General features: G+C 35.7%; 1 protein-coding gene across 2 annotated transcripts in view; it reads right to left on the bottom strand.

The window, feature by feature from the left end:
• HMGCLL1 (3-hydroxymethyl-3-methylglutaryl-CoA lyase like 1) overlaps nt 1-23,951 on the bottom strand; it is a 293,745-nt gene that overhangs the window by 113,173 nt on the left and 156,621 nt on the right. The window contains exons 5-6 of one of the 2 annotated variants that reach the window (XM_036765723.1): nt 4,224-4,287; nt 1,190-1,378 (exon numbers count right to left, since the gene is read on the bottom strand). In XM_036765723.1, the coding sequence (XP_036621618.1) occupies nt 1,190-1,378; nt 4,224-4,287 (253 nt within the window). The remainder of the gene's footprint in view (nt 1-1,189; nt 1,379-4,223; nt 4,288-23,951) is intronic. The other variant, XM_036765724.1, reaches the window with a different exon arrangement.

The following is a 23,951-nucleotide window of genomic DNA, read 5'->3' as shown; positions in this document are numbered from 1 at the left end:
AAGCTTCTTCATAGACTCTGGACATAATGACATGATTTCCTGGTCACCTAAGGGAATAAAAATTCTCACCCATGGACAGTTGGGAGTCCTTCAAACTCAGTAATCTTCCTAATGGCAGGAGAGTTACCACATTCTGCCCTGTGGGCCAAATGTGTTTCCATAAGGAAGCAAATGGGGCCACATCCACATCAGCTAAGTGCTGTAATTTCCTTGTGAAATATCTTTTCTATCTTATGGCTAAGTCAGCCTCCTTTTGCTAACTTTTGAAAGATCATCTACAAAAAGCATTTCATTCTATAAAGAACCTGAACTCATGTGGTGATGACTTGAGTCAGGCTCCACCTTAATAGCATCCTTTGCTCCTTCATTTAATGTCTTTGGCCCTTGTTTATACCTCATTTCCTCCCTCACTAGTAGTTAAGAGAAAATTTGAGACTTGCATATCTAAACTTGAATAGGTTAAGAAAGTCTTCCCCCATCGTCCCTTAATAATTAAAGTAAGTTTAGGCATTCCATTATTATAAATAAATTTAACCTGAACTGTATTTGCTTAATCACAAAGCTTACGTTCTTATGCTTGCATTGATGTATACAATGAAATGTACAGTGTTTCAAATGACTTCTAAAATCTGTTAAACTTCCTGTTTGAAGTATTCAAATGTAGCTTTTGAAAGCAGGATTTTTTTGTTTTTGTTTTTTGTCATTTTCCAGGCAATGTAAACTCTCTCAGAGTACGAATAACTTGGAGTTTCCAGTTGGCTGCATGCCCTTTAAACAGTGTTACTGCACATTGCTATGACAGTTTGTACACCTGTAATCCCTTTATTAACTGCCCAAATGGACATGGTTCATTTCTAGTTGTGACAGAAAAAAACTTTTAAAATGATCACGACTGTTTTTATCTCTTTCCTTTCCTTCATGGTAAGAACACGTATGCAATATATCTTCTAAAATTTTATTTTTACTTAAAAAGCAAAATTCAACATGGAAAGAAAAAAGAGGAAGAAGGGAAGAGAGAGAGGGATAAAGGGGAAAGGAAGGAAGTGGGAAAGAAGATGAGGAAGAGGAAGGGAAGGAGAAAAGAAAGGAGAAAGGAAGAGAGGAAGGAAGGGAGGCCAGAAAGAAGGGGGGAAGGAGCAAAGGAGGAAGGGAGGGAGGGAACTAAAAAGTAAGGAAAGATTAGATTTACCTGCAAAGCTGTAAGAATATTTGCTAAAGCTTGCCCATATGTGTCATGACAGTGAACAGCAAGAGCACTTAGTGGGATTTCTTTCATAACACTTTCCAACATTCTTTTCATACTTCCAGGAGTTCCCACTCCAATTGTGTCCCCCAGAGAGATCTCATAGCAGCCCATGCTATACAACTGCTTAGACACCTGTTGAGAAAGAAGAAGTTCTATTAAAATGCTGAAATTGAACAGACATGAAAAATAAACAGGCGCATAAGCCTCATAGTCCCGCAGAAGAGATCATTTAGAGGTAAAAATTCTTTGTAGTGAAAAAAAAACACTGACTTTTCAAAATAACTTGCAGTAACAGATATCTCTTGTATGAAACCCCTCACAGTTTGTGACAATGATGGAAAAAATCAAACCATACGTTTTCACTATTTTCTGCCCTAATAACCTGATGAGATTTCAACAGCAATAATTATATTTATAGTAAAAATGCTATAATTTAACTGATTGCCTTCATTAACTAGTATTTCATTATGTGCATTTATGAAGTAGTGGCTCATCATCCTGGGGATGAGCATGTGAGTGGCATAGGCCTGGGTTCAGGTCTTATTTTTGACACATATTGGCTATATGACCCTGGGCAACGTTAAACCTTTCAATACCCACAGACACCTAAGATTCTAAGTCTCAAAACTGTTCAGCATTAGCTTGCTTCTACCTCTCCATACCCCCACAAAAAAGAAACATGCACACAATCATATGTTGTTTAATCTGTATAAAAAGTATAAAAAGCTGTAAGCTAAAATCTTTTAGTCATGTCTAATTCACAGGCAAAATTGTATAGTGAGAAAAGCATAAGAATAGATATTGGGAGACCTATGTTCTTTTCTTGGTTCTGACACTAATCAACTAAATGACCTCAAGTAAGTCATTTTATCTACTAGTCCTCAATTTCCTCACCTGTGGGGGGTAGGCTTGAGATGCAAGTCACCTTAAGGTCTACATGTTTTCTTGGTAGTAGCTGTCTTTGAAAGCTGCTCAAAAATTTCAGAGGAATTCTGCCAATGTGTTTAAAGGGCAGCCTGGGTTGAGACACTTCTGAAGGAATGTTATAATTCCTTTAATTGAAATCAGTTAACAATGAAAGTTGCCTAAGGAATTTGGTACCTGCTGTGTACATATAACTGGAGATATACTTTAGCTGTGTGTTGTACAGTGTTTATCCTTTCAAATTATAAATAGTATGGGTTAGGTAAATAAAAAGCTCTTTTTAAATAATAATTACTGACATTTCTATTATACTTTGCATACAATTAGCTTATTAGGACCTCACAGCAACTCTTTGAGCAGTATTATTGCCCCATTTTAGAGATGAGGCAACTGACATCCTGTAAGATTTAAGTAATACGTCTATGGTCACATCTACTAAGCATAAAATCCAGAATGTATACCCAGGTCTTTCTTACTCCAGGAGCAGCATTCTATATGCTATATTAGATAGACTCTTTTGAAATACTAAATTCATTTCATCCAGTGTTAAATGATTGGAGTTGCCAGGCTTTGCTTTTTTTTTTTTTACCATATCTGTTTAAAATAAAACAGATGCTGTTAAGAATTTGGGATTATTCATGATCTTTAAGAAGTGAGTCAAACATATCAGAGAGATACTGGTAAAAAATTTACAAAATTCTGTAGAGATATCACTTTTATTTCCACTTAAAGATATGGATTTTCATACCGTAGTTTAACTTTACTGAATTATAATCAGATGATTTTAATGTCAGCTGACTAAGATCTCCTGAGACTCCATTCAGTCAGGAAATGCTCTAAACCTCTAAGGAGACAGACATGGAAAAAAAAGGGAAAAAAGAGCATTGCATCCTGGTGAGGAAAATTTTTTTCATTTGAAGGGAAGAATCTTAAGAACAACCAAAAAGGCCGCAACCAAAATCTGGCTGTGATATAATAGCATAATGAGATCTGACAGAGTTCATTATTGATCTTGGGATAAACCAAAAATGATTAGGCCAAAAGCCAAGCAAATTCTTTAGCCACCCAAGAACTAAAATCCTGTTAATCCACACTGGAATGTTTTATTGTTAATCTACAGTTATTTTCTTTGAATTTTAATGTCATTAAAAGTATTTTCTGGCTTAACTCAAGAATAGCAATGATATGAAAAATTACTTGGACTAGATCCAGAAAAATGAACAGTAGGAAAGAAACTAACATGTGTGCTGATAGGAAATGATAAAAAATAAACTACAATATCCTATGTTGCCTTTTAAAAATTAAAAAAAACCTGAATAATAATTTCTTGGTGGTTCTATTTGTATATCCAACCTAATGTTTTTGAGAACCAGGATATATACTCTATAATTTGAAGACTGCAAAGAAATATCACAGGATTTTAATTAGATAACAGAGGAGCAGCTTCTGATGAATTACAATGCATGTTTGCCATGCCTCAGTTTTCATTTCTAAATTTGTTTTCCACTACTGTCCTTAGCACATCTGAGCTTTCAGAACAACTCACCAAAATGTAGGTCTCTTTGAACTCAGTTTTTAGTTAAACACAGTTGAATCAAAAACCTTAGCAATGGACCAATTCATGTTTAATCTTTCAAAAGCATTTCAGATACATTCTATCATAGAAACAAAAGAAAAGTACCACTGAGAAGAAAATATGTGTATGAATATAATAAAACTATATCAGCTGCCACACATTGTTGAAATTGGGAAATTGACTTAATCAACAAAACTTTTTTTGTGCCAAAAAATGAATTAGGCAATTCTCCTTCCACCCAACCGACTCCCTTCCCACCACCACTGAACTACCAGAGTTAATCAGCTAACAGCAATTCTAACAATCCAAACTTCTTGTGCTTACATGTTTTACAGTGAGTTAAAAAGAACGAATTCATAGGGATATTATCCTTTTTATAGAACTTTACACAGATAAACAGGACAGGGAAAATGACTAGCTCATTCAAAACATCTAAATAATTTTATGATGATCTAAGGACGATACACGTATTCTTACTTCGGCCACTTTTTCAGGTGCGATGTGTCCTTCATATGGGCATCCCAGGGCACAAGAAACATACCTAAATTTAAAATACATAATTATGTAAATATATGTCCACTGTGTAGCATGCAGGTTAATCTAATTACATTGTAATTAAGTTAAATAACCAGATATGCTTCAAGTGGGAATATTTTCTAATAGATTTTCTCCAATCAATTTAATGCAATAGACATAAAATCACTTACTATGTGTGGCTCGTTGGGTAGAGTGCTAGGCCTGCAGTCAGGAAGACTCATTTTCCTAAGTTCAAAATGGTCTCAGACTCTGGAAAAGTCACTTAACCTTGTTTGTTCCAGTTACGTGACTCTGGGAAAGTCACTTAACCCTGTTTGACTAGGTTCCTCATCTGTAAATCTAGCTGGAGAAGGCAATGGCAAACCACTCCAATATCTCTGCCAAGAACAGGATCATGAAGAATTGGATGCAACTGAAACAAATCAACAACAACAACAGCAAATGCATATGGCAAGGCGCTGTCCTTGGTGCCAGAGATAGAAAAAGAGAAATGAGTAACCGTTTTATAATGGAAAAATATAAGTAATTGTAAGATAATTTCAGGAGAAAGACTGGTCACCAGTTGGGGGCCAAAAATCATGGAAAAATTGACCCAGCTCTTGAATTCCTCTCCTAGAGCTATAGTATCTTCACTGGTTTAAGTGAGTGTAATGTCACCTAGATCATTATGACCCAACTATTCCATGCTACACATTCCATTCAATCATTTCATTCCTGCTGCTATGTATGACCCTTCACCCATACCTTTCCACCCACTGTTTTGGGCACAGAAATAAAATCAATACTATTATTGTTTCCTGAAAAGCAATGTCAATCAATTACCTCTTAGGTCAACTCATCATCCCTATCAATACCCAATTCGAAACTCCATAACCTGGCCAAAACAAAAAGAAAAGGAAAAGGACCTATATGTAAAAAAAAATATTGATAGCAGCTCTTTTTGTGATGGTAAGGAATTGGAAATTGAGAGGATGCCCATCAATTGGAGAATGGCAGAACAAGTTGCAATATATGGTTGTGATGGAATACTATTGTAGTATAAGAAATGATGAGCACTGTGCTTTCAGAAAAACCTGGAAAGACATACATAACTGATGCAAAGTGAAGTAAGCAGAACCAGGAAAACATTTTACACAGTAACAGCAATATTGCAAGATTGTCAACAGTGAATGACATCTATTCACAGTAATACAATGATCTAAGAAAATTCCAAAGGATTTATGATGTAAAAAATGCTATCCATCTCCTGAGAAAGAACTGACAGTCTGCATATTTTTTAAAATCTACTTTTCTTAAGATTTTTTTTGGCCTTTTTTAAATAATATGACTAATATGGAAATATGTTTTGCATGACTGCACATATATAACCTTGTAACAACAATGTTACTAGCACTAGTAACTCCACTAGTTACTAGTGGAGGTTGAAGACCAACAACAAGACCAACAACACCAGCACACAGGAGGGCTGCTAGCACAGATTCTTTGATCTGATTTTCTAAGGAAAGCAACTTTAAGGGGTTTATCATCTCACTTTAATTAAACATACATATATCATTCACTTAGTTCAGGGGGAAAAGTCAGCACCCTGAACTTCAGAGAACATACAAACAGAAATTACAAAAGCAGAAATAGCATAAACAGAGTAAATAACACAAATCAGCAGACAGGGCTTCTAACCATCTGTCCATAGCAATATATACATAGTTACCAGAGAGAGAATCACCAACATCTGGGTTTTCAAAGGGGCAGGGAGTGGGCTCCTTAACGGTTACCCAGAGTCTTGTCTGGCCAAGTCACAGGAACACTCTTCCAACGAGTAAGCCCCCAAAGCAAAATGCTAATGTCAGAGTACATGTATACTTCATCAGGGTCAGCCCACAGAGGGCATCACAACCATCTGACTCAAACTGATGTAACTTAGGTTTTCTTGTGACTTAAGCAGGTCATCAAAGACTCTTGAGTCAATCAAAGTTTCCTGATTCAAACAAAGACTAGTCTCAATCAAAGGCACTTGATTACCTTAGTGCTAAGAAGAACTAGAACTCCAAAAGAAAAAAGAGCAAAATAAAAAGTCCCACTTTGTTTGCCATTTCAAACCTCTATCGAACTGCTTTCCTTATCAATGAGGGGGGAAGGGAAGAAAAGAGGGAGAGAATTTGGAACTCGAAATTTAAAAAAAAAGAATGTTAAATTTGTTTTTACATATAATTGGTAAAATAAAACATTTATTTTTTAAAAGAAAAATCTAATTGAGAGGTATATTAGTGAAGAAATCTCATTTATTCAAGGAAACTCACAACGATGAACTGCAGAACTTGATGTCCTTTAAAAACAATCTGCACCACACAAAATTATTTCTCTACTAATTGTTGCCCTTCAGGTATTAGTGGATTCCTTCTGAGAAAAGCATCTTTTCTTTTGCTTTTGAACCGATGAAGCAGCGACAAACTCCTTTAACTAATAGTCATCCTTAACAGGGCCTTCAGAATACATTATTGTAATGGCAAACATTTCCTTAAAGTCAGATTACTGCAGAGCTCCTCAGGCTTACTCTCTGGAAAATAAAGTATTTTTATTCAACTCTCCAGAACTTTAAAATTCTTTTGAGGGGAATGTTGGGTAAGCTTGCTTGTAGTGCTTCTTCTACTCCACCATCTTGACTCCACTTCAGCAACTTCTTTTCTCTACTCAAACACAGATTTTATAAATTCTTTCAATTAACCATTATCCTTAAAGGGCCATTATAGAAAGTGTTAGCTCCTCATGTGAAATGCTCTCTTTAAGTTACAGAACTGAAAAGCTCATCATTCAGGCTTTGCTGGGATATAGAAGGGACCAGGGCAGCCAATTCTTCACTCATATAGATGTTTCACTGTATATTGAAAATGGAGCTCACAGGATAATAATACTATGACCAGGTGGGATTTATAACAGGAATGCAGGGCTGGTTCAATATTAGGAAAACTATCAGCATAGCTGACCATATCAATAACAAAAATAACAGAAATCATATGATTATCTCAATAGATGCAGACAAAAAAACTTTTGACAAAATACAGCACCCATTCCTGTCAAAAACACTAGAGGGTATAGGAATAAATAGAGTATTCCTTAAAATGATAAGTAGCATCCATCTAAAACCATCAGCAAGCATTATAAGTAATGGGAATAAGCTAGAAGCAATTCCAATAAGATCAAGGGTGAAACAAGGATTCCCATTATCACCATTGTTATGCAATATTGTACTAGAAATGTCAGCTTTTGCAGTAAGAGGAGAAAAAGAAATTGAAAGAATTAGAATAGGCAAAGAAGAAATAAAATTATCACACTTTGCAGATGACATGATGGTATACTTAGAAAATCCTATAGAGTCAAGTAAAAAAAAAAACTACTTGAAATAATAAAGAACTTCAGCAAAGTTTAAGTATATAAATAATCCCACATAAATTCTCAGCATTTCCATATATTGCTAACAAATCCCAGCAGCAAGACATAGAAAAAGAAATTCAGTTTAAAGTAACTGCAGACAACATAAAATATGTGGGAATCTGCTGGCCAAGACAAACCCAGGAATTTTATGAACACAATTACAAAACACTTTTCACACAATAAAGTCAGATCTAAACAACCGGAAAAATATCTGTTGCTCAAGGGTGTGCTGAGCTAATATAATAAAAATTACAATTCTATCTAAATTAGTTTACTGGTTTAGTGTCATACCAATCAAACTACCAAAAAATTATTTTACAGAGCTAGAAAAAATAATAACAAAATTCGTCTGGAAGAACAAAATGTCCAGAATATCAAGGGAAATAATGAAAAGAAATGCAAGAGAAGGTGGTCTAAGCCATACCTGATCTAAAGCTGTATTATAAAGCAGCAATCATCAAAACTAGTTGGTGCTGGCTAAGAAAAAGGGTGGTAAATCAGTGGAATAGGTTAGGAACAGGATAGTGGAATAGGTTACAGTAGTAAATGACTGTAATAAACTACTGTTTGATAAACCCAAAGCCTCCAGCTTCTGGGATAAAAACTCATTATTTACAAAACTTGTTGGTCAACTGGAAAATAGTATGGCAGAAACTAGGCATAGACCAACATGTTATACCATATACCAAAATAAGGTCAAAATGGGTACATGATTTAGACATAAAGGGTGATAGCATAAGCAAATTAGGAGAGCAAGGAATAGTTTACTTGTCAGATCTATGGAGAATGGAAGAATTTATGACCAAAGAAGAGGTAGAAAACATTGTGAAAGGCAAAATAGATAATTTTGACTACATTAAATTAAAAAGGTTTTGCACAAACAAAACCAGTGCAACCAAAATTATAAGGGAAACAGAAAGCTTATAGCCAGTGTCTCTGATAAAGGCTTCATTTCTAAAATATGAGAACTGAGTCATATTTATAAGACTATAAGTCATTCCCCAATTGATAAATGGTCAAAGGATATGAGCAGGCAGTTTTCAGAGAAAGAAATTAAAGTTATGTATAGTCATATGAAAAAATGCTCTAAATCACTATTGATTACAAAAATGCAAATTAAAACAACTCTGAGGTACCACATCTCACCTGTCAGATTGGCTAACATGACAAAGCATGAAAATTATAAACATTTGAAAAGTTGTGGGAAAATTGGAACACTAATGCACTGTTGGTGGAGTTGTGAACTGATCCAACCATTCTGGAGAGCAATTTGGAACTATGCCCAAAGGGCTACGTAACTGTGCATATTCTTTGACCCAGCAATACCACTACTAGGTCTATATCCCAAAGAAATCATAAAAAAATGGAAAAGGAACCAATATGTACAAAAATATTTATAGCAGCTCTTTTTGTGGTGGCCAAGAAGTGGAAACTGAGGGGATGCCCTTCAATTGAGGAATGGCTGAATAAGTTGTGGTATATGAATGTAATGGAATACTATTTGGATATAAGAAATGATGAGCAGGAGGACTTCAGAAAAACCTGGAAAGACTTACATGAACTGATGCTGAGTGGGGGGAGCAGAACCAGGAGAACACTGTACAAAGTAACAGCAACATTGTGTGATGACCAACTTTGATAAACTTAATTCTTCTCAGCAATGCAGTAATCTAAGACAATTCCAAAAGATTTATGGTGGAAAATGCTATCCACATCCAGAGAAAGAATTATTGAGTCTGAATGCAGATTGAAGCATAATATTTTTTCTTTCTTTTTTTTTCTTCTTTCTTGTGGTTTTTCCCTTTTGTTCTAATTCTTCTTTACAACATGACTAATGCAGAAATATGTTTAATATCATTGTACATGTATAGTCTCTATCACATTTCATGCCATCTTGGGGAAGGAGGAGCGGAGGGAGGGGGAGAAAATTGAGAACTCAAAATCTTACAGAAGTTAATGCTGAAAACTAAAATCAAATAAATAAATAAAATTTTAAATAGAAAAAAAATTGAGCTCACAGCAACACAGGTTAAGGCTCACTCTTTAAGCTACCTCAACAAGACACCAAAGCAGTTGTAAAAAACACCTCCTAGGATTCCTTCTAAAATTAGAGGTGGCAGCAGAGATCAAAAAGCTCTTATGAAAAACTTCACCTCTCTTCAACTGCCCTTAGCGCTGAAGGACAGCAACTGTCCATGGAACTCAGCCAATGAGGTCACTTCTCACTGATCAATCTGTAGTCATTCAGCTAAAGTCTTCTCTCAGGTGACTGCTTCTAACTGCAAGAGAGCCAACAAAGGATTTCAAATCCATCCTCTCTAAATCTCTCTCTCCTTCAACTCTTCTCAGCTTTTGTTTTGTTTTTCTGTCCTGCCGCTCATGGACTCAAACAAGACTCTGGATCTCAGTGACTCACCTTTTACTTAAAAAGTCACAACTCCCCAAATTTCTCCAATAAATTTTCACAGTATTTTAAAAAATCATATCTCAGTCTCTCAATACTTACATGATGGCTCATTTTCTTTTAAATCATTTTTAGTCATTATATTCACTGACATACTGTTGTGCTTTGCAGCACTCTGAAATTCTCCACATAGTAGAGTGTCTCTTTGATCCCCTTGAAACCATTTACTAAGCCTAACTTTCCTTCATTTTCTTAATAATATAACATTTAATAACAGAAAACTGTTTCCACAAGAGACAGGCATCACTCCATAATGTTGAAAACAAGTTCCAAGTATTCACATCTATACTACAGATTGTTTTCTCCTCCAAACTTTCCAAAACCACCTATGATAACAGCAATGTCCTGTGTTAACTGATAATTAATGTTTCTTCTCTTATATGCAAAAAAGGTTCTTTTCTGCCCTTTTTATCATGAACTAATCCTTATGTAAAGGACCTTAAAGTGATTTCTTATTTACTGCCACTTCTCTCTTGTTCACACTTTTCCCATCTCTAAAATGAGTAACCTCACTTGTACTCACACCACATAACCAATCTAGGGCCAAGTTTTGTCATGTCTAAGTTCAGAACATCTCTAGAATATTTGCCCTTCTCACCACTACTCTGGTACAATTCCTCATCACATCATGCCTAAAGTACTATAATAGCCTGCTGGTTGGACCCTGCCTCAAATCTCCCCCTGCTTCAATCAATCCTCTAATCAATTTTCAAAATTATCTTCCTAAAGAGAGGTCTGACCATATAAATCTGTCTTCCTCCTGTCACCTTCATTCCAGTTTTCAAGTGCACTAAACTCCCCCACATGTATTAAGTTCAAGCAGAACTGTACTATTTATAACCTATCCAAATTATGGCATGCATTCCTTCTCCCAGATTTTTCCTTCCTCTGACCCTTTTTCTCAAATCCTATTTTTGACTATTCCCCCAAGACTATGATATCTCCTTTATAAAAAAATAACTGAAGAATCATTTATTATGTGCTTACTATGGGCCAAGTAGTATACTTACAATTAGTCCCTTCCATATTTCTCTCAATGTCACGTATTTTCCATTTCTGTATACACCACAATGATAGCCTTTTGTACTTATTCAGTCATCTTAGCATTGTGGATATGAAGCCTACAATATCTGCATTCAAGCCTCACCTCTGACACACACCAGCTATAAGATGTAAGACAAGTAGCCTAACTTTCAAGTGCTTTAGGCAAAATCACTAAGACAACAAGTTGCAGAGAATCAGATTTATATTATTGCGGGGGAGGAGAGAATACTCTTTTGGCAGTGCCATACAATAATGAAATCACAGGTCTAGATCTTGCCTTAAATGGCAGCATTTGGTCCTTGTGATTAGTTTTGCTTAGATTAATCTGATGCTGATATTTCTAGATACTTACTTGATAGTAACCTTTGCTGTAAGGTTCTTCATGGCCTTCAATCCTTTTTATTGGCTATATTTCAAATCTTTGAATGTTTAATTGAATTGTTTTGGTTTATCTGTTTTAAGTTTATTTCTCCCCTCCTTTTTATTTTATTTATTTGTTGGTTTGTTTGTTTTGCCCTATTCAGGTAAAAGTCAAAATTCCCCTGCCTCATCCCCACTACATAAACTTGCTAACTTGAGTAAAATTGGTTTTTGATGTCCTTTTTCAAGAAGTGTTTAATTATTTTGACTCCCTCCAATTTTTTAAAAAATTTCTGAATAATATTCTTTCTAAGGAATACATGTAATTCCTCTAATCTTCCATAGTATCCTCATGCCTTATGTGAAAGGAGCAAGCACAGAGTTAATCTACGAACTATTCACTGGTTGTTGCCAATATACAACCATCTCTTTTTCATAGTATAATTTATCTAACAAAACTCGACAGTAAGTTCACTAGTATAGCCTATACCATGACAATATAGACTGTACTAAAAACAACTACAACTCTGTTAAGATGGTTAGATAAAGATCAGGGATAAGGAATGAAAATTAATAAAAGACCCCTTCAGGAACCCCCCAAAATAGCTTTTCAGACTTGACAAGATAAGTCTTCGTTTAAGCTAGTCTTTTGGGGTCCAGGCCACACATATTCCCATGGGATGAAGAGATCCAGGAACTGCACATAAGAGCCAGCTGCCGAAAAGCCACCGTGAACACCATCATATGAGTATCCTTATTTAACTAAATTTTGAAATAGAGAATGAAAAATAATATATATCTCGCTTTATTACAGTATTCCAAAAATAACAAAGTACTTGAAAAGAGAACAGAGAATTTACTACCACTTCTTTATTTCTATCCAGTGTACCTCTGACTACTTTGGTTGTACTGACTCTTCTCTCCCCAGTCAAGAAACTTTTCTCTGTGTTATCCATCCCAACAAAACAAAATCACTTTAAAAGGATCTTGCATTTTAGTAGATAGAAAGTTAATTCATTTCATCATTTTTCCTTTTTCCTTTCTCTTTAAGTTCCATTTTTTTAAAGACCCTTAGATCTATTTGTCCCTTAATTATCCTTCTTCTTTTTTTTTTAACCTTTAATCATTAAGGGAAAAAGATCATGTTATCTTGACCTAGAAGTAATATTTTTTTCATTGCTTAGTCTTTTCTTAAGAATTATACTTATTTGTCATTCTAGTATTTTTCTTATTTGAAGATTTTGTAATTTGATTTTCAGGATCTCCAATTTGCTGTTTAATTGGGGATTTTATATTTGCTCTTTGTCTAGTTTTTTTTTAAGTTGTGTGCACGATTCATTGATTTGCTCTTTCTCCATTTTATCGACGTACACATTCAAAGAGAGAAATTTTCCCCTATGTACTATCTGGCTGCATCTCACAAATTTCAGAATGTTGTCTTACTGTTTTCATTATCTTTGATGAAATTATTGATTGCTTCTATGATTTGTTCTTTGACTCACTCTTTAGGATTTGATTATTTAGTTCATAATTAATTTTTAATCTGTTTCCATTGCCATTTATTGAATGTAATTTTTATTACATTATGGTCTAAAAAGCATGCAATTAATATTTATGCTTTTCTGCATTTGATTATGAGGTTTTTATGCTCAAATACAGTCAGTTTTTGTAAAGGTGCCACATACAACTGAGAAAAAGACATATTTCTTTATATTCCCATTGAATTTTCTCCATAGGCTTATTATATGTAACTTTTCTAAACTTCTATTCATCTCCTTATATTCTTTCTTCTTTATTCTATGGCTTAATTTATCTAGCTTAGAGGGAGGAATCTTGTGCCATACTCAAACTATTTTACTATGTATTTTCTCCTATAATTCATTCAACTTTCCTTTAAGAATCTGGAGCTTATGCAATTTAGTGCATGTATGTTTAGTATTGATATTATTTCATTGTTGATTGTGCCTTTTAGCCAAATACTGTTTCCTTGCTTATCTCTTTTTATTAAGTCTATTTTTGCATTTGCTCTCAGAGAGCATGATTATTACCTCTGCTGTTTTTTAAACTTCGGCTAAAAAATAATAGATTGTGCTTCAGTCCCTCATTTTAACTCTGTGTTTTGAGTGTGTTTCTTATTAAAAAAAGAAAAATAACATGTTGTTGGATTCTAGTTTTTAATCCTCTGATATCTACTTCCATTTTATGGATGAGTTCATCCCATTTATGTTCATAATGATGATTATCAACTGTGTATTTACCTTGATCTTCCCCCCACCCTTCTCTCTCCCCCCTCCCTCTGCCTCCTCAACACTCCATTTTGCTTCTGGTCACTGCCTCCTTTAATTTGTCATTCCTTCTCTCAGACCTCTATACACCTTCTCTTATCACCTTCCTCTCATAATTTCATTGGGTGAGATAGATTTTATACTTAACTGAGTGTGTATATTATTCCCTCTTTATAGCCAATTCTGACCAGAATAAAGTTCAAGTATTGCTCAGCACGCCTCCATTTTCTCCTCCACTGTGAAAGCTTTTCCTTACAGGCCTATTTTATGTGAGGTAATTTCCCCCATTCTTCCTCTTCTTTCTCCCTTTACTCTATGCATCCCTCTCATCCCTTAATTGTTGTTTTAATTATTGTTTTTAGTTTACAACACTCAGTTCCACAAGCTTAGAGTTCCAGATTTTCTCCCCCACCCTATTCTCCCCCTCTCCCCCCCAAGATAGCATGTAATCTGATAGAGGTTCTATATATACCTTCACATTAAACTTATATTCCCAATAATCAATTTGTAAAGAGGAATTATAACCAATGAAATGAACCATGAGAAAGATGTAACAAAGCCAAAAAGAAAATTAAATAAAGAAAAAGAGAGAGCAAATAGTTTGCTTCAATCTGCATTCAGACTTTGTAATTCTTTCTCTGGATGTGGATAGCCTTTTCCATCATGAGTCTTTTGCAGCTGTCTTAAAGCACTTGCTTTGTTGAGAAGAGCAAAGTCTATCAAAGTCAGTCATCACAGAAGCAATGTGTCTGTGGTTGTGTACAATGTTCTCCTGGTTTTGCTCTGTTCACTCATCATCAGATCATATAAGACTCTTCAGGTTCTTATGAAGTCCATGAACTCCTCATTTCTTATAGCACAATAGTATTCCATTATATTCATATACCACAATTTGTTTAGCCATTCCCCAATTGATAGGCATTGTCTTGATTTCCAATTCTTTGCCACCACAAAAAGAGCTGCTATAAATATTTTTGTACATATGGGTCTTTTTCCTCTTTCTATGATCCTTTTAGGATACAGCCCCAGAAATGGTATTGGTGGGTCAAAGGGTATGCACATTTTTATAGCCCTTTGGGTATACTTCCAAATTGCTTTCCAGAATGATTGGATCACTTCACAACTCCACCAACAATGGATTAGTGTCCCAATTTTCCCACATCTTCTCCAGCATTTATCATTTTCCTGTTTTATCATGTTAGCCAATCTGACAGGAGAGACATGGTACCTGAGTGTTGTTTTGATTTGCATTTCCCTAATCAATAATGATTTAGAGCATTTTTTCATATGCCTATAGATATCTTTCATTTCTTCCTCTGAAAACTATCTGTTCATATCCCTTGACCATTTATCAATTGGAAAATGACTTGTATTCTTACAAATTTGACTCAGTTCTCTGTATATTTTAGAGATGAGGCCTTTGCCAGAGACACTGGTTGTAAAAACTCTTTCCCAAATTTCTGCTTCCCTCCTAATCTTGGTTGCATTGGCTTTGTCTGTACAAAAACCTTTTAATTTAACATAATCAAAACTATCCATTTTGCATTTCATAATGCTCTCTATCTCTTGTTAAGTGATAAATTCTTCCTTTCTCCATAAGTCTGACAGGTAAACTGTTCCCTTCTCTCCCAAATTGCTTATAATATCAGTCTTTATATCTAAACTGTGAAACCATTTTTACTTTATTTTGGTATATGGAGTAAGATATTGGTCTATACCCAGTTTCTGCTGTACCATTTTTCAATTTTCCCAGCAGTTTTTGTGAAATAATGAATTCCTATCCTAGAAACTGGACTCTTTGGGTTTATCAAAGAGTAGATTACTATATTCATTGACCATTGCATCTTGTGTACCTAACTTATTCCACTGATCCACAACTCTATTCCTTAGCCAGTACCAAGTAGTTCTGATGACTGATGCTTTATAATACAGTTTAAGATCTGGTAAGGCTAGGCCACCTTCCCTACCATTTCTTTTCATTAATTCCCTTGATATTCTGGACCTTTTGTTCTTCCAGATGAATTTTGTTATTATTTTATCTGGTTTTATAAAATAATTTTTTGGTACTTTGATTGGTATGACACTAAATAAGTTAATTAATTTAGGTAAAATTGTCATTTTTATTATATTAGCTCAGTCTACCTATGAGCAATTGATGTTTTTCCAGTTATTTCGATCTAACTTTATTTGTGTGAAAAGTGTTTTGTAATTGTGTGCGTATAGTTCTTGGGTTTGTTTTAGCAGCTAGAATCCCAAATATTTGATAACCTCCACAGTAACTTCAAATGGAATTTCTCTTTCAATCTCTTGCTGTTGGGTGCCATAAGGAATAAATAGTAATGCTGAAGATTTATGTGGGTTTACTTTATATCCTGCAACTTTGCTAAAGTTATTTATTATTTCGAGTAGTTTTTTACTTGATTCTCTAGAATTCTCTAAGTATATCATCATATCATCTACAAAGAGCGATATCTTGGTTTCTTCTTTGCCTATTCTAATTCCTTCAATTTTTTTTCTTCTCTTATTGCTAAAGCTAATGTTTCTAGTACCATATTGAATAACTGCTGATAATTGATATCATTGTTTCACCCCCAATCTCATCGGAAATGCATCTAGCTTATCCCCATTACATACAATACTTGCTGATGGTTTTAGGTAAGTGCTACTTACGATCTTAAGGAAGGTTGCATTTATTCCTATAGGTATGGGTGTTGTATTTTGTCAAAAGCTTTTTCTGCATCTATTGAGATAATCATATGGTTTCTGGTAGTTTTGCTGTTGATATGATGAATTATGCTGATAGTTTTCCTAATATTGAACCAGCCTTGAATTCCTGGAAAAATCCTACCTGGTCATAGCATATTATTCTCAAGGTAAGTTGATGTAATATTTTTGCTAATATTCTATTTAAAATTTATTCATCAATATTCACTAGGGAAATTGGCCTATAATTTTCTTTCCCTTTTTTGACTCTTCCTGGTTTAGGAATTAGTACCATATTTGTGTCATAAAAAGAATTTGGTAGGACTCCTTCTTCCCCTATTTTCCCAAATAGTCTATAAAGGATTGAAATTTATTGTTCTTTAAATGTTTGATAGAATTTGTTTTTAAAACCATCTGCCTCTGGAGATTTTTTCCTAGGGAGTTCATTGATAGTTTTTTTATTTCAAGTTCTCTTTCTGAGATGGGGTTATTTAAGTGTTTTAATTCCTCTTCTGTTAATCTGGGCAATTTATATTTTTGTAAATATTCATCTATTTCTCTAAGATTGTCAAATTTATGGGCATACAATTGGGGAAAATAATTCCTAATTATTGTTTTAATTTCCTCTTCATTGGAGGTGAATTCACCCTTTTCATTTTTGATACAAGTAATTTGGTTTGCTTCTTTCTTCTTTTAATCAAATTGACCAAAGGTTTATTAATTTTATTGTTTTATTTTTCATAAAACCAGCTCTTAGTTTTATTTATTAGTTCAACAGTTTTCTTAATTTCAATTTTATTAAACTCTCTGGTTTTCAGTATTTCCAACTTGGTATTTAATTGTGGATTTTCAATTTGTCCTTTTTCTAGCTTTTTCAGTTGCAAGCCCATTTCATTGATCTCCTCTTTCTCTATTATATTCATGTAAGCATTCAGAGATATAAAACTTCCCCTAATAATTGCTTTTGCTGCATCTCATAAATTTTGGTATGAATTTTGAATGAAGTTATTGATGGTTTCTATGATTTGTTGTTTGACCCACTCATTCTTTGAGATTAGATTATTTAGTTTCCAATTGATTGTTAGTCTATCTTTCCATTGACCTTTATTACATATAATTTTTATTGTATCATGATCTGAAAAGGATGCCTTTAATATTTCTGCCTTTTGGCACTTGATTGCGAGATTTTTATGCCCTAGTACATGGTCAGTTTTTGTGTATGTGCCATGTACCACTGAGAAACAATTCAGTTTTCTCCAGAGGTCTATCATGTCTACCTTTTCTAAAATTATATTCACCTCCTTAACTTTTTTCTTGTTTATTTTGAGGTTAGACTTATGAAGTTCAGAGAGGGGGAGGTTGAGGTCCCCCACTAGTACAGTTTTGCTGTCTTTTTCTTCCTGTAACTCCCTTAACTTCTCCTCTAAGAATTTAGATGCTATACCACTTAGTGTATATATGTTTAGCAATGACATTACTTCATAGTCTATGGTGCCTTTTAGCAGGATATAGTTTCCTATGTCATTTGATCAGATCTGTTTTTTTTGCTTTTGCTTTGTCTGAGATTAGGATTGCCACCCCTGTTTGTTGTTTGTTTGTTTGTTTGCTTGTTTGTTTGTTTGTTTTACTTCAGCTGAAGCATAATATATTCTATTCTGGACTTTTTCTTTTACTGTGTTGTAAGGCCAATCTGTAAGTGAAAGATCTTTCCCACCCATTGAATAGACCTTGGGTGGGGCCAACAAAGGGAGGCCTGATTAGAGGCAGGCCTGCACCCTTTCACTAATTAGGTGTGAGGTCCTGGGCACATTACCATTTTGCTAAGTATGCTCTGAGCCCTGAGGGCCCTGAACAGGGTATAAATGTTCCGAGGTTGGTGTTTTGCCTTTGGTGGCACACTGACTGGAAGAGTATTGGTGATTTGGCCAGACAAGACTCTGGGTAGCTGTTGAAGCAGCTCCCACCCTCTCCACCCCACCTTTGAAAATCTAGATGTTGGTGCTTCTCTGGTAGCTATGTATTGCTTTGGATAGACTGATTTGTGTTTATTTGCTCTGTTTATATAATGTATGCTTGTAATTTCTGTTTGTATTCTCTCCAAAGTTCAGGATGCTGGCTTTTCCCACTGAACTAAGTGAATTTTATATATATGTATACATACATACATACATATATATGTATATATATGTACAAATATACACACACACATATATATACAGACACACACATACATACTATATATATGTGAGATATATATGCTATATGTATCACACATATATAGTATGTATGTATATACCACACACACACACACACACACACACACACACACACACACATGGTTAAACTGAGATTGTTAACCCCTTAAAGTTGCTTTCCTTAGAAAAGAACATCAAAGAAACTGTGCTAGCAGCCCAGCTGTGTGCTGGTACTAGTGGTATTATACCTTCACAGCAATTGCTAGCAACATTGCTATTATACCTGTATGCATCTCGCTGTTTTCAAATGTATTTCTTGTAAACCTCATATTGTAGGATTATGGTTTTAATTCCATTCTGCTAGTCACCTCTGTTTTATGGGACAGTTCATCCCATTCACATTCACAGTTATAATTACTATCTGTGTCTCTCTCTCCATCCCATTTCCCACCCATTTATGCTCTTACTTTTCCCTTCTCCCTTCCCCTCTTCAAAAGACTTTTGCTTTTGACCACCACCTCCCTCAATCTTCCCTCCCTTCTAACCACCCAACCTTTTTCTTTCCCTTTTCCCATCCTATTTCCTGTAGGGCAAGTTAGATTTCTATACTTGACAAAGTATGTTATTGCTTCCTTGAATCAATTCTGATGAGTAATGCTGAAATAATGCTCATATGCGTCCCTTCTTTCCCTCTACTATAATATGTTTTTGTGCCTTTTCGAGTGATGTAATTTATGGTTTTCTGCCTCCTCCTTTCCACTTTTCCCATTACAATCCCTTTGCACCCCTTAGTTAGGTTTTTTATCATCACATCAGTTAGTTTATTCCCACACCTTCTATCTATGTATATCCCTTTTAAATATTGTAATAAATATACAATTCTCAAGATTAACAAGTATCATCCTCCTGTACAGTTTGGCCTTCCTGAATAACAAGGATTTTTTGTCTCCTTTTTTCCTGTTTTCCTTTTTATGCATCTCTTGGGTCTTATATTTGAAGGTCAAATTTTCCATTGAGCTCTGGCCTGTTCATAAGGAAGGTCTGGAAATCCCTTATTTCTCTGAATGTCCATCTCCTTGCCTGGAAGATTATGCTCAGTTTTGCTGGGTAGTTGTTCCTTTATTGTAGTCCACACTCCTTTGCCTTACAGAATATCATATTCTAATCCTTCCCATCTTTTAATGTAGAAGCAGCAAGATCCTGTGTGACCCTGACTGTAGTTCCATGATATTTGAATTGTTTTTTTTTTTTTTGCCTGCTTGCAGTATTTTCTCTTTGACCTTATAATTCTATAATTCTGGAACTTGGTGTTTTCAATTTGGGCTCACTTTCAAGAGGTGATCAGTGGATTCTTTCCCTGACTATTTTGCCCTCTGGCTCTAGGATCTCAAGGCAGTTTTCCTTGATAATTTCTTAGAAGATACTGTCCAGGCTCTTTTTTTCATCATGGCTTTCTGGTTGACCAATAATTCTTAGATTTTTTTTTTCTCCTGGATCTATTTTCTAGGTCAGTTATTTTTTCAACAAGATATTTCACATTCTTCTATTTTTTCATTTTTTAGATTTTGTTTGACTGATTCTTGATGCCTCACAGAGTCATTAGCTTCATTAGCCCATTGCTAATTTTTAATGAATTATTTTCTTCAGTTAGCTTTTGTACATCCTTTTCCATTTGGTTAATTTTTCATTTTAAAGAGTTATTTTCTCCAGATAGGCTTTGTACCTTCTTATCCATTTGGCCAATTTTACTTTTTAAGGAGTTGTTCTCTTTTATGAGTTTTTTTTTTATTTTGTCAATTGTATTTTTAAAATCATTGGTAAATTTTTCTTATACCTCTCTAATTTGACTTTTGAATTTCTTCGTGATCTCTTCCAAGAATTCTTTTTGGGCTTGAGACCACTTCATATTCCCTTTTGAGGTTTCAGATGTGATTATAGTGTCAATGCTGTCCTCTTCTGAACTTGTATTTTGATCTTCCCTGTCCCTATAGTAATATTCCATGCTCTTTACTTTCCTAATTTGCTTCTTATTCATGGTGGTTGGTTGCTTTTCTCCTGGCTTTAAAAGTGGATCTCTGTTCTGGGGCACAGGGAACTCTGTTCCATTTCTCTTGTGCTGGAAGCTAGGGTCCTGGTTACTGGCTTTGTCTGCTGTAGACTCTGAATCTGTCAGCTAGGAGCTATATAATGCTGCAGCTCACTTGGTGATGAGCTGGAGTTGGCTGGTGTGTTCCAAGGCCAGTTTTTTCAGTTTGCCCAGGGTTACACTGAAGCTTGCAGTGTGAGGTGTGGGGGAGGGGTGGTCTGGCCACTGAAGGTCACCTCCTCACTTAGGGCTGGATAGGATCAGCCACTGTTGAATGCCTGCACTGGTGTCTGCCGATTCCCCTGGCTGTGCAGAGGTATGCCTGGGGTCCTGGAGTTGGAGCTTGCTGGCTCCACTCCCTGTGGGGCTCAGGATTTCCTGCTGGTCTGCTGAAGTGGGGTCTTCTGGAATGCTTCTGGTCCTGCACTGGAACCCTTTAGCCACACACAGCAAGAGGGACCCTTCCCAGTGATCTCCTTAGCCTCCTGAGCTAAAAGACTGCTGTACTCCTAGGTTCCACTATTCCAGGATTTTTCCTGGTGCAATATTCTCTAGGTTTTTCAAGGTCAACAGTGGGGGTGGGGGTTGAGAGCATTTACAATTTACTCTACCATCATGGATCCCAGAAGTTCAATTAGATGATTTTCATACATTTACTCTGTGGCCTCATATTCCCAGGAGTAGCTGCTGCCGCTGACATAGACCTCACCCCTCTCTAACCCATTTCTGAGAGACCCCTGTCCTTCCCTGAGAGGTTTGGGAATCACTATAGAGCCTGCTCCTGCTCCACTGTGACTGAGTCTGCACTGGTGTAGCCTGTGCACTCTGTGATATCCCAGCCCAGTGCAACAGATCCTTTCTATGAACCTTCCAAGCCTGTTCCGGGCTGGAAATCCACCACACTTTGTCTTGCAGTAGATTCTGCTGCCTTAAAATTTGTACAAACTTGCTTCTTGGAGGTACTCAGAGAAATTTATGGGACAGCTCTGGTGAGTCACTGCTTTCACTCTGCCATCTTGGCTCTTCCACCAACAAAGCTTTATGAAATTTCTTACATGATGGTTCCAGAGGAACTTGGGAAAACCTGTACATATTGATGTAAAATTAAGTGAACAAAACCAGGAGAAAAAAATTTATAATAATGTTATAAAAATGGACAACTTTGAAACATTCATGAATTCAAATCAATAAAATGGCAAAGTCTAAAGGGCCCCTAATGAATGTGCTACCCATCTCCTAAAAGAGAGGAGATGGGACTCTGGGTGCAGAATGAGACATATATTTTGAGGCATGGTCCATATGGAAAATTTGGATTGAGTGTGTATATTCATTACAAAGGTTTTGTTTTGTTTTTCATTTATCACCAAGCAGGGAAGGGAATTTAGGAGACAAAAACAAAATTATTTTAAAATTATTTTTAATTAAAAAAAATAAAAGTATGCTAGATATATAGCTACAGCTCAAGGTTTCAATTGTATCTCTGCTCTATACTGCTTAAATCACTTTATACCTCTGGGCCTCAGTTTCTTCATTGGAAACATGGAGGAAGTCAACTAGATGATTATGGTACTTTCTAGCTCCAAATCTAAATGAGGCTATGGTTTTATAAGAATAAACAAAATATAGAACAGATTAAGGATCAAAACCAATCTCAACAATGTAAAATCAAATTGTCAATGTCAATAAGATGAAATTAGATATTATTAACAAAGCGCAACAACAAGAGATAGAGAAATTCCCTTTAAAATTACTGTAGACATTATAAAATATTTGGGAGTCTACTACCAAAACAAACACAGGAACTATATGCACACAATTACAAAACACTTTTCACACAAATAAAGTCAGATCTAAAAAATGGAAAAACATCAGTTGCTCATGGGTAGTCTGAGGTAATACAATAAAAATGACAATTCTACCTAAATTACTTTACTTATTCAATGAGATACCAAACTACCAAAAATTACTTTATAAAGCTAGAAAAAACAATAACAAAATTCATCTGGAAAAATAAAAGGTCCAGAATATGAAGGAAATTAATGAAATGAAATACAAGTGAAGGTGGCCTAGCCATACCAGATCTTAAGTTGCATTTTAAAGCAGAAATTATCAAAACTACTTGGTACTGGCTAAGAAACAAAGTGGTGGATCAGTGAAACAGGTTAGGCACAAAGGGGGCAGAGCCAAGATGGTGGCTGGAAAGCAGGGACTGGCCTAAAGCTCTCCCCCAGGAGCCTCCAAACACCCATAAAAATGGCTCTGAACAAATTCTAGAACTGCAGAACCCACAAAATAGCTGAGGGAAGCAGGGCTCCAGCCCAGGACAGCCTGGATGGTTGCTGGGTAAGGTCTATCGCATGGAGCTGGGAGCGGAGTGGAACAGAGCCCAGCGTGGTCTGTGCCCTGACCAACCAGATCAGGAGGTAGGTGGAAAAGGCCCTAGTACCCTGGATCAGTGAGCTGTGGCAGTTACCAGACTTCTCAACCCACAAACACCAAAGACAACAGGGAAGATTATTGGGAAAAAAACTGCAGGGACTGAGTGAAAGGAGTTCATGGTCTGGTCACTGCCCCAGAAGCAGCAAGGATGATGCAGCTACAGAACTGCAGCTGAAGTTGCTTCTGGCCCCAGGCCAGACTCAAAGGTCAAGTAAGTTGGTTGGGAACATGGCCAGGCAGCAAAAACAGACTCAGATTCAGTCTCAGACTTTGGAATCTTTCTTTGGTGACAAAGAAGACCAAAACATACAGACAAAAGAAGTCAACAAAGTCAAAGAGCCTACAACAAAAGCCTCCAAGAAAAAAAAATGGATTGGTCTCAGGCCATGGAGGAGATCAAAAAGGATTTGGAAAAGCAAGTTAGAGAAGTAGAAGAAAAATTGGGAAGAGAAATGAGAGTGATGCAGGAAAACCATGAAAAACAAGTCAATGACTTGCTAAAGGAGACCCAAAAAAATACTGAAGAAAATAACACCTTAAAAATAGATTAACTCAAATGGCAAAAGAGCTTCAAAAAGCCAATGAGGAGAAGAATGCCTTGAAAGGCAGAATGAGCCAAATGGAAAAGGAGGTCCAAAAGACCACTGAAGAAAATAGCACCTT

This window comes from Trichosurus vulpecula, chromosome 7 (genome assembly GCF_011100635.1).
Source record: "Trichosurus vulpecula isolate mTriVul1 chromosome 7, mTriVul1.pri, whole genome shotgun sequence".
NCBI classification, from domain to species: Eukaryota; Metazoa; Chordata; class Mammalia; order Diprotodontia; family Phalangeridae; genus Trichosurus; species Trichosurus vulpecula.
The sequence above is the reverse complement of the archived record's forward strand: the minus strand, read 5'-3'. Positions and strand labels throughout refer to the sequence as shown.